A 12,557-nucleotide genomic window follows, 5' to 3' on the forward strand; every position below is an offset into this window, starting at 1 on the left:
TCTTTTCCAACCCAAACGTTTCTAAGATTGTAGGAAAGTGAGGCTTTAGAAGGGAAATCATTGCTGTTACCTGAATAGATGTTGAATAACATGCTACTGCTTTCTTGAGGCCAAAAATTATTTACCTCTCTCATTCTATAACTATGGCAAAGTGGTGATGACGGCTGCAATTTATCTCTTTTATTTAGAGGAACATGGGAGTTTCCGGTACTTAGCGCAGGCTGTTTCATCCCCGTGGCAGTCTCAAGGTTGTTTTGCAGACTTCCATTCCTGCTGTATCGTGTCAGGAAGGTCTACGCCCAGACAAAAGGTAAAAGCCCATACATCCTTTATTTGAGCATTTCACAAATAAATTACAAGTTTCTTTGCAACCACGTCATAAATCAAAATGTTTATTTACACCTCAGAAACAGCAAGCGATTCAGCAACTAGGGCCCAAAGAAAAAAAAATACCTGGAAAAGTAGCTGAATTATGTACTTTTAAAATAAAAAAATATTTTCCTCCTTGCCTGAATTATAATAAAAGAAAGAGAATAATAATAAAAAAAAATTAGTCGTAACTTAAAGAGACAGAGTTTGTTATAGGGCAAATGTGGTTTTTACAGGAGGGTTCCATCTGAAATGGTGGTAACAACACAACTTGTTTGTACTGAATTCACTGTCACAGCCCACCAGACATGCTCTTATTCTAAAGTGTCTGACGGGCTGTGTATGCACATACATACAGTCTGTCTTTAGACTATGTTCACTTTAATCCCAAATCATCAAATACAGCCATTTGCTGATGCAGAGGAGGATTGTAATAGTCAAAAGATGGATGAAACTTTCCCAAATAGCTGTCCCACTGAAAGCACAGTAGTGCAGAATTCTGGCTATGAACCCTTACCTTTCTGGTGACCTGCTGATACACAGACAAGTGAAAATGAGTCAGTAAATAAGTCTGCTTGTCTTCGGGTGATATAATTGTGTTAAGAGGGGACAGTTAAAGGTAACATAAATACAGTATGAGAGTTGGGATAAACCTGCTGTTTAGTATGTGTGGTTTGGCTTTTTTTCTTTAAATCACGCTGGTATAACACACATAACCCATGCTGTCCCTTAACTCATGTATTCATCTATAATTCATTGAATTAAACCACTTATTCCAAGTCCCCGTGTTGTATTAATCTCCCTCTATCTGCATATATTTTATATATCTTTTATTATATGTATGTGTATATCTCTATATATCTACATATATACACACACAGAGCAATTGTGCAACTAGTAACTTTCCACTGAGAGCATATGAGTGTATCCATTTCATTTGGGCAAATACAAATCAACCAGCGTCTCTTGATGTGAGTTGACAGTTTAGTCAATGGGTTATGTGCTTTACATAGTGAAATAGTCAGCTATATCTGCTTTAAATGGAGCAGTTATAACGATAATTTCTAATGTATCTTGCATGCTAATTCTAAGGATTATAGATCATGAGTTCATCGAAAGAAAATAATTGCTGTTTTAGTTATTTTTGTTAGCATTGAACAGTATAACTCTCAGACAACTGAGTGTCTAGAGATGTAACAAAGGGAAGACAGGATCAGAGTTTTACCTTAGACTTAGCGTTCTCAAGGTGATGTGACTTTAACATAATTTATTTGATTTTTCTTTGCTTAAATAAATAAAGCATTACTAAACCCATTCAGAAGGGAAATTAGCCTTTAACAGTGACGTAAAATTGTTTGTGTACAAAATTCTGCTATTTCAAGCGGCTGAGTATATTAGTAGCAATTGAGAAGAAAATCGGTGGCTTTCTCAGCATTTCAGACAGGGAGGTCTTTGCAAAGGAAAGATGGATGATGTAAAAGTTGTTAATAGAACATGTTTCTGTATTTTGATAGTAATAAAACTTTTAAGCTAGGACCCTCCAAACTGATTGTAAGTGCATAATTTAATAAATAAACTTTGTATTATAGCAGTCTCTAACTTAATCGACCAAGTAAGAGACCAGGACAAGTTATTTGACTACAGGCCACAACCCTTTCAAATAAAGGTTGAAGCAAATTATACTGAGTGCCTTAAAGACACGTTATAATGGTTGTTAAAGAAAGTGTCTCTTCTGTGGGAAGCACCTAAGCTATACGTTTCTCTATATGTCACAAAAGACAGATTTTCAGTAATATAAATACTCAATGATCCTGTGACAAGTACCGCTGCTTTACTGTTCACAGCAGAGGAGTAAAAGCAATATATGGGGAGGTTTAGATGAAAAACTTCATCTAAACAGGATTAACTGAATCTCAAACTATTCTATTAATGGAGTTGCTCTTTGATTTACAAGACTGTAAGTGAGATGAGAACAAGGACTGGAATGTGTATTAGCCAGTGTTCCTCTCTTACCTAAATTTCCTCAATTCCCAGTAGGAAATTCAGCTCATTTCCCTTTGTTTTAATCTTCAGACCTACAGCTACTGAACAAAATGTACATTAAGAAATGCACATAGGCATATTGCGAAAGCACATACGTGAGGTGTACAGATGAGGGTTCAATTAGCAAGTGCACAACAAATGAGACCTTTGTCTTGCTAATAAACTCCTCTCACTGATTGTTATAACCAATTTGTGTTTTAACAGCAGATACTCTTTTCAAGTGAAATGATTTTTGCACAAGAAGTTTCGTGCACGTTACAAAATGAAAATCAACAATTCGCCGCCTTTCCAACTCTAGGCAGCATTGTATGTCTACAAACTTGGACTGAAATAAATGTTATAGTGACCCAAATAGCTAGGTAGAAATAAGTGCTATGTTATAAAAACAGTAAGCTTGGCTGAAAAAAACATTAAACATAATTAACTGTTTAAAAAATGACATCCAATTTTGCAGCTCTTCTACTTTTTCATGACATTGTAAAAAATCTAATATATTATTGTTGCTCCTTTATTTCAGGACATAAGCATAATTTTTGAGCCAGCACCGACAATCTATTCAGGTAGGAAAAAGATTCTAATATGGTTCCTCATGTGTATAAGGCTACCGAAAGTGCCATAATCTCTTGTTAAATGGAGTTTGTTCTCAGATACAGAGAGGGAGAAACATTAACATGGCAGATTCATCTTCTCTTTGCATGCTTAGGTAGTCCAGTGATTAGCTCTGTCTGAAGCCTAGAGACACTCATAAAGACCGAGAGACTTTAATCTAGGTGCAGAAATAAAGCGATAGTGGTGAATGAAGGCTTTGATGCATCTTGATTCAGAGATTCAGCCCTGATACTGACATGTCAAAAGGTTGCAGTGGTATCCAAGAAGAAAGATCTCTTGAACTCTGGTACAAAGTGGTAAAAAGAGTCTTCCTATTGTTAGCTTAGTTCCAAGCAGAAAAGATTTTCCTTTGTTCCTCCTTTTGGATGCCCTTGGAATGATCCACCAAATGCTATGCAAGCCCTCATTAAACAGGAAAAGTGTAGCTTTTCTGGTACTTGATTAAAATGAGACGAATGTCAATAAGTCTCTTTCCAGAGGTGGGTTTTGTTAGATAGAGAGAGGAAGAGTATTTGTGAGGGAGAACATTCCATTATTATTTCTTTTATTCAAGATAGAGGGTTTGTAGATTGAAGCGTAGGGTGCAGTTAATGTTTAAGTGCATTTGGATGCATTCATTAAATAGACATGTTGAAAATCCAGTGGTGTTACGCATTTGTCAATTTTGTCCTTTTGAAAAAATTTGCCTGAAAACTGTATTTTTTTTTAACACATGATTGCTGAAGATAAAGCAGCATCATATGATTATTACAAGGCATGGGCAGAGAAAAAGAGAATCAGAAGCATGTCCATGTTAATGTTTGAGGTCAGGCACTTTCCTGCTGAAATGCCTGCAGCTGCCAAACAGCCCACTCCTGAAGCCCTTGCTTGAGAGAATCTCCTGCTAACCTCAAAGTACCACTTTGGTAATTGAAACACCTAGAATGTGCTGCAAGAGAAACAAGGTTAGTGGGAGATTTTACTTAGGACTGCAGGAGTTAAGCTGGAAGAGAAAAATAGGTTTCTGTCAGAAGGCAGCTTGTATCTTATCAAGAAATCTACAACCTTAGGAAAGTTCACAACACAAACTAATTTTTCCTCTGTTGCTGTTGTTATTACTTCTTTTGATTAAAAAAAAAAACCCAAAAAACAAAAGCCTGTTTCATATTTGGTACAATACAGGAAGTCAGAGAAAAGCTATTGTACAGCAATTTTTAACCACCAACACACATTTAATATCTAGTGTAGCAATATGAAAAACTAAATGTATGTTTGGACTTTTTAATGCTTCCAAAAAGCTTTACTATTGAAAAATATATGTGGTGTGGAAGATATGCTCATAATCTCACTGTAGTAAAGACAACATACAGCATGACTCATAAGTACTGTAAAAATGCTAACTAAAGAATGCAGCTGCAAAGTTCTATTGCATAAGGAAGCTTGTTTAAACTTTAAATAAGCAAGTTTATTAAAATATTCTAAGACACTTACCCTAGTTACTGGCAAGCTCTAATAAAAGCCACAGTCTGTCACTAGTATACTTTTTGTGTTAATTTTATAAAAATTTGGTGTGAGCTTTGATGGATCATTTACAATTTATAAACAAGATGATCATCTTGATACAGTTAGAAGGGCTTTTTTAACCTTACATGCTCACAGAATAAAAAAGGATTCTTATTCATATATAATGAACACCCTTTTTTTTCCCAAGTCTGCAAACAAGTGTGGTAATTTTACACACACAAAGAAACGCTCTTGTTACTCTTAACTGGAAACTGTGTACGTGTGTATGTATGTATATATATATTCAACACTATATATATTTGTGTGAATATATTTATATAACAGGGCATCTGTTTTCCTCCTTGCACTTATGTAATGGCAGATGCATAGAGGCTGAGAGAGAGACCAGTGCTTCTGAGAAATACGTTGCTTTTCCTCTTCTAATCAGCTTCCTATACGCAGACATCTACCAACTTAACTGTGTCCGCAGAGCTGATGAAAGACTTAATTTTTGTAAACTGTCCCAGCAAATAATTATCAGCACAAATATAAAGAAAGCTGACTTTAGCCCCTTTAGAATCGAGCCCAGCGCTCCCAACGGTGTAAATCGTGGCCCGTGCAATGCTGGTCACGGCTGGTTGCTTCCCACTCGCTCACAAATCAGAGCTTCGCCAAACCTCCCAGCGCTGCTCCCACTGAAATAGGGAGCGAAACACTGCGCTCCTGCTGGATCGTAAATTCCATTTGGATGGGTCAGAAACAAGCCAGGGGGACTTGTGGTTCTTGTTTGCTGAACCTGAGGTACAAGAAGTGAAACTGCAGAGCCCTGGGTCTGCTTTATTTGGTGTCAACAAAGTGGCTGTTGTAGCGATATGATTGCAATAGGCTCTCTCCTTCTGGCCACACGATAAACAGTAAATACAGTAGGTTTAGCTGTGGTAGAATAGTTACGATTCATCTGTGGCTGTATTATTCTTTGTTCCTTGCACGTTCCAGATGAATATTTTATAAAAGCTAAACCTGTCGTATAACTCTTCTCTCTATATAAATCTATATATATATACATACACTCATACATATACAAATACTAACCCACAGACAAAATATTTTCTGAACAGTTGAATAGCAACAAGTCAACAGATAGAAAAAAATGGAGTCAATCTGTTTTCTGCTCCCCCAAGGTCCAGTTTACATGTCGTGGTCTTTTAACATTCTGAGAAAATTCGCATAAACCTTGCGTCTCACAAGAGGAATCCATTAATAAACAGAAGCTGGGGTAGAGGCTGTCAAACACCAATGTAGAGTCTGACGGATTAAATGAGATTGCAAATTAAACTGAATCTGGAGCAACTGAGGCCTAGTAGTGAAGAACAGTAACTGTAAACTGCAATCTTCAGATCTGACGTTTTCTTTTTTCTCGTTGCCATGGCAACTCAGTAGGACAGCTTCAAATGTCAGGAGTTCTTACAGACCTAAATGATGGGAAATGCGTGTGATTATTACTATGCAGATCACAGTATCTTTTAACGTCTTGGTTTTTTTCCCCAATCAAATTACTGATGGAGTGCATGCACATTTGTCAGTAATTAAGTATAAATTACCCAGGTTCAGAAGCAATTACTTGTGAAGACAGAAATCTCCAAGAGGAAACCCCCAAATGTCACCTGGGGCATTCAGAGACCTTTGTAGTGCAATTCAGGAAGATGTAGTGCGAAGGTCTGAGTGTAAATTCCGAGCCAGGACCTGATTCTCCCCATCTGACACCTCAATCATTTATTTTAGTGCAAGAAAATGCCAGTGAGTCACTCCCTTGCGTGCACACACGCTGACAAGCAAAGAGCAAACAAACAATACCTTTAAAAAAATACATGTTTATAGCGCCTTATAGCCTGTGAATATGCCAGAGAATAAAAGAGCTTGCATATCATATTAATGTTGCTACAGAAATATAAATCTTATGTAGACTGAATTTTTATTTTTTAAATAAAGCGAAGTTGGCGCAATCGGAATGATTTCACCTGTTTCAGATGGGCACTCTGATAACACAGAAGTAGTAGAGAAATTTAGAAAAACAGAGATTAGGAGCAAATGCATCATTAGTGGTAGTTGATAGGTCACTCCATTTTACACCAACTTTGCTTGAGCACTAGTAAGTTGGAAATACTCAGGTTTGTAGTAAAAATAGATAATAGTAAGAATAATATGCATTCCAACACACAAAAAAATGAGACTGTGCCTGCAAAACTTGATTCAAGAAATCAAGAAAATCAACTACAATCATATTCAATATGTTTCCTGCTGAGCTGACACACAGCTGCACACGATACTACCAAAGTTCAAAGCAATTCCAGAGATCATTTTCTGAGAGATAATGGGGATCTCTGCTGTTCTCGCTTTCGCATCTTCTACCAACAAAAAAGGAGTTCCTTTGAGCATCAACTGGATCTTTGGGAAGAGGGAGCTGGGTCTTGCAAATAGGACAGGTGCTCAAGCACGATGATGATGTTATTAGCTAAAAGATGCTTCACAGACAGTGCGTTGTGGGCTGGTGCACGCTGACATTTTCTGTTTTTCTGGTAAGAAAACATCTATATTTGAACATGTGTCCACTTGTACTGAGTGAAGCAATCAAGTTGAACCTTGTCTCACTGTGACAGGTTAGAACATGTTCTATAATCACCTCTTTGTCTTTACCCTCCCACACTTGGTTCCTAAGGCATAGGGTTAGTCTCTTTTGGGTTTTTTTTATGGGTATATTTGTTTGTATTGGACCTCACATTAGCAAAATACAGAGCTAAGTTTGATCTGCCTCCTCTCATACAAGTATCACTTCTGACCTTACAGTGTTCAGTTACTGGTTGTACTGGTTTTGGCTGGGATGGGGTTAATTTTTTTTATGCCAGCTTGTACAGTGCAATATTTTGGATATGATGCAGTATCAATTGCTTTGCCACAACCACAGCCATATGCATCATAAGTAGTAACATAATAGCCATCATTAGATGCTGGCTTGTGCTCTTCACTATTTTTTAATTATCTGTTTTTCTTTTGGGGGAAATCAAGTTTAAGGAAGTGACCTTAAAGATCATCCAGATCCAACCGCCCTGCCATGAAGCTTGGTGTCATTAAAAGGCATTTCTTCAACTCTGACTCAAAGGAAATAACTCTAGACACTTTGCATCTTTAGCAGATCCCTGGAGGTCTTCCTGCTACCGACAGGCACTTTTATATGATGAATGAACAGAAGGTGTAGTACTGAATTTCTGTACAAACCATAGACTGAAGCTTCACCAGAGGAATCTGTCAGCACGATATTTATAAATTTATAAATTTCACACAAATTCAAGCAGCTAGTGACTGCTTCACCAACAGCTTGTAAATAAAGGGCAATATATGTTGATTTATGGACAGACTTGAAGAAAAGCTTGTATATTTCACATCATATCAACATATATGTTACTACTTTATCATACACTTTGCCTTGTCTGAGTAAACTACGTATTAAAACTAGTTAGTTCAGCTTTAATTATGAATGTACCTTTTCCTATGCAAGTTTAGTTTCTCTCTTTCACAATATGTTTTTGATTCTCCTTATTATCCCACCCACCTCTTCAAGCATCGTTCCACATTCCTTCTCCCTTTCATCTCATAGCTCTATGATCCCTGCATAGACTGATTTTCTACAGAAATTTCTCCATTACTAGAAATTTCTGACCTATCAGCTGGCTTCAACCCATTTAATCACATACCTGGAAAACTGATGCTTCCCTTGGCTTCTATGACTCTTCGTGCCATTTTAGTAAGATTTCTCCAATCATTTTATCAGCACATCCTTCTGTCTCATTCCCTCCATCCCAAGTTTCTGGGGAAACCTTTTTCCTCCCACTTTAATTTCTTCCTCTCCTCTATGACACCATTCACACATGCTCAGCAATCACTTCAGTGCTGACAGTTCAGAGACCTTACTCTCTTTACCTGCTTTTCCATTTAGACTAAAATATTGACCTCTAGGCTCTGATAACTTTTCAATGTTTAGCTGACAGCCTTGCACAGCTAAAACTGAGCTGTTAAATCTTTTCCCTACAGCACTCCTTCCTAGTTCTTCCTTTGATTGCTCGGGACAGCACTATCATCTTGCCTTTTATTTGAGCCTAAAAGCAGAAACAAACTGGAGGAAGCTTTTGTCATGGAATCTCCTTTCTAGGTCTGTATATTTAGGTTATGTCTTAATCAAGAGGGTTCTTTTTCATACATCATCCCTAAGGGCTTTTTCTAGCCTTTCAAACAGCTAAATCTCAACACAGGCTCTCCTCAGTTAGCAGTTTTGCAACATCTTTTCACAGCCCTTGACAAATTCAAGCTACTGTGCTCCTATCTTGCCAGTCTTTTGCAGTACAGAACCTTTTCCTAGTCTGCCACTTTGACAAATCCTCTGCTACTGTGACTCTTTCATGGCCTCTTCCCTGCTGCTCATGTTTTCCTGGATTATCCCTACATGACCTGTTTTTCCTCTCATTCATTGCACATGATGGCAGCTTTCATTTACATGTTTGCAAAGAAACCTGTTTGAGCTTTCCCCCAGGCTTTCCCATGTAATAAGATGAACGCTCTACAAGCATCCATAAAATACCATCTCCTTTGCATCTTCTTTTCTGACATATCTACAAAAAATCTTGGCATTGGTAAAGGCTACCAAGGCTATTATGAATTCACCTTAACCCTTTCACCAGCCTTGACTGAAATTGAACCAAACGAAGTCTACTATACCAGACATTGTTTGGAAGCCTAGTTTGTACCCCTCGGCTCATTATTGATGACTTGACCCTTTCGTAGAAGTGAATTCAGAAAGATTTTGGCTTTTCAAATCACATACCACATTCAAAAATATAGGCTGTAAAATTTCAATAGCTCATAAATCTTCTGATACTGACAGTGAAAATACTCGTGATCAAATCTGTCTTTGGCCTTTCTGTCGTACACAGATTGATACAAAAGTGTTTATGTCCAATAGAGAAGTTCATCTGACTTTAGTTTCCATGGTTAATAGCAAAGTTATCAGTTAAAAATGTACTTTATAAAAATATTCTAATATAGTCATATAAGTTGTTATTGCACAAACGTTCTGGCCAGCAACTCCCTGAATATAAAATCTGAAAAAAATCAAGAATAACAAATGTATTGTGCAGAAAATTCAATCATGAATGTAAGCAGAGCTACTGAAATCAACAAAACTTCTCTATTATAAATTCTTTGGGGATCGGATAAGCATCTGGTCCATATTTAAAATTTCTCTGCTCTCCCAGCTGGATTTCCAATGTTCATTATTGTTTTCTGCATAGGAACTGTAGTTTTCTTGTTTGCTTTTTCTTTCCTTTATTCTCCCCATAAAGAAAGACCAAATGAAAGTTCCAGAAATACACATACATTGCCAAATTGTTCTTCTCCTAAACAGCAAAGTTAGACACTACTGACTTCTGATGTTTATCCACTGACTTCAATGGGGTTGTGTTGACTTCATTTTTTTTTTTTCCCTTTTGGGCTCATCTGATGTATTTTATATCATGTGCTATTTCAAGCTTGCAGCTGGCAACAGCACATAAAAGATATTAGTATTTAAGGAATATTGTGAGCATAAAATGCACAAATAATGTGTGAGGGTGCATATTTGCTGCTCCACGCTATCTCTTTTAGGAACTTAATGCCCTGGTAAACCTGTGCCTGGCAGGTTTAGATCTGTACCCTAATGATCATTATGCCTAGTAATTATTTTATTTTCTTTGTTTCAGGTGTTAAGAGCAACACTATCTCTATAGCTGGTCTCAGCACCCAAGAATTGTTATACACCATGTGTTGTTTTAAACGTGATTTCTATCTACCTACAAGAAGTGATTTGCCGCAAACATCTGAAGACATGAAAGCCACAGTGCTGTGTGTGCATCATTGCCGTTACGTGGTCAGCCCGCACTTTTCCCTTAAGGTATCCAGGAAATACACAAGCAGGATACATTTAACGTATCTATTTATAGTTGTTTTTTTTTCTCCAGAAATCATTCTCACTGAAGTGATTCTAATGTGATCTTCATTTTTATCTCACAGTTCTTCTCTGCTCTACCTCTTCAACACCTGAGAGAAACATTCAGCCACATTCCTTTTAAGATAACAGTCTAATAGTGAAATAACAGTGAAATAGGCCGGGTTGGTTTTATGTACTTGCTGTCTGAATTATTGCTATTATGGTTAATGGGTCTCAGATAAGAAAGCACAACTCATTATCATAAACAGATGGTGTCTGTTGGCGTTGGTGCTTTGGCACTAGAAGCTGTTGTTTGCTTTTGCTGGTCAAGAAACTGGCAAACACACGTGTTTATCTGGAGCTAATGTACTAACAGTGTGGAGTGGAATAATGCAATATAGGTGTAAGTATGCATTTTAGGGTAGGGAGATTCATAATGTAGAAACTTAAATGGAAAAAAATCCACTTTCTGCTCCCACTAAAGTCAATTGATGTCGACTGTATTTAGAAGGTCAAAAGAGCTGTTGCTGTTGATGGAAAACTCCACAGGACTGAGATCTGAATTGTTATCTAATCATGAGGTTTTAGACAATGAATTGGTTCAGAAAAGGAGAAAGCCACCTAATACTAACTATATAATATTGACTTTTTCAATGACTATAGTTACCTATCTGTTTCAAGCGTGGGCTAATTTAAGGTTTATCCATTATGTTGATTCATGTGATAAAAGAAAACAGAGAAAAAAATGCACATAACTCTTCAAGACAAAGATTTCATAATGCTTCATTCTATGAAAAAGGCAACTGGCAGCATGTGAGCTTGTTCACAGTGTTTTAGGTTGCCAAGAGCTCATATTCCGGCAGAACCTTTCTAATCAGCCAGCAAACAATCTTGTTTGCAAAACAACTTCTTATGATCTCAGAAAATGCTCTGAAAATTCACAGGCACTGTAGCTTTCCCTGTTGCAGCCTTAGCTTTCTCTGAAAATATTTACGTATTAGTGACTTGATACCCTGGTTATTTTAAAGAAACAGGTCTATATCGAGTAATTCAAAGCCTTTGAAAGATGTGTTCCTTGTAAGACCAAACTCACCCCTCATTACACACACTATGCCTTCTACATTGCAGTTAAAACCTCATAAAAATTAAATGCCTTTAGGTTTCATGCTGACCCTCCGTACAGGAATGAACTTTACCCAAGATGCATTCATCCTCTAATTCCCATTTAACATAGAGAAGAGTCTTAACACAGCTGGAGTTTGGAGTTCAACTCGTGCATGCTCCATTTCTTTCAGATTTCTTTCAATTACCCTCTCATCAGAAATATTACATTAATCTTTGCATAATTAGAAGCCTATATTACATCATGGGCTCTATCAAAACCTCAGTAACGTTAAGAGATAAAGTGAAAATGGTAGGAGAGATCAGAACCATGTTTCTGATTAGGGAGCTAATCAACACCCAGGTACTTCTTTCCTAGATTTACCATCTCTAAAAGGACATTAATTAAATACAAAATTATTGGTTTAAACTTCATGTAGAAGTTAGAAAAAATAAATGGCTTTCATGTACATCACTGGTTGATTTGCTATGGGTAGTTTTCAATACAAAAAGTGTCACACAGTGTTATAATCACTTAATAGCTCTGCTCTTCTGTGACCTCGCCAATGGCCCAAAGCACTGTCCAGGCTTTGCTGCAAGTGTCAAAATCTAGTGGGTTTTGACTGCCCACTTCTCAAAAAAATAAGAGAATCTTTTCACCCCCAATCTCACTGAATTTGAAAGACTGAAACAGCTCTCCCGAGACAGATACCATGCATCATTAATCCTGCAATTAAGAAATTTGGGTTTAGTATCAGGAATACCAGTAGGTATGCTTGTCACTAGAGAAAATTAGTGATCTCACTGGGACTTCTTAATACCCTGTGGAAAAGTTTTTAAGGAAGAGAAGTAAATGAGTTTATCTATCTTCAAAATTTACAGCTTATAACATCACATATAATTTGTTTCCCATCTATATGAAGAATAATTTCAAAGTTCT

General features: G+C 37.0%; 1 protein-coding gene across 1 annotated transcript in view; it reads right to left on the bottom strand.

The window, feature by feature from the left end:
• Positions 1-341: 341 nt before the first annotated feature.
• The window catches only part of CDH13 (cadherin 13), a 478,464-nt gene continuing 466,248 nt past the window's right edge, over positions 342-12,557 (bottom strand). The window contains exon 14 of the mRNA XM_009561054.2: positions 342-5,975. Within this exon, the coding sequence (XP_009559349.1) occupies positions 5,968-5,975 (8 nt within the window). The 3' untranslated portion in view covers positions 342-5,967. The remainder of the gene's footprint in view (positions 5,976-12,557) is intronic.

The sequence above is a fragment of the Cuculus canorus genome, chromosome 13, assembly GCF_017976375.1.
Source record: "Cuculus canorus isolate bCucCan1 chromosome 13, bCucCan1.pri, whole genome shotgun sequence".
Taxonomy (NCBI): domain Eukaryota; kingdom Metazoa; phylum Chordata; class Aves; order Cuculiformes; family Cuculidae; genus Cuculus; species Cuculus canorus.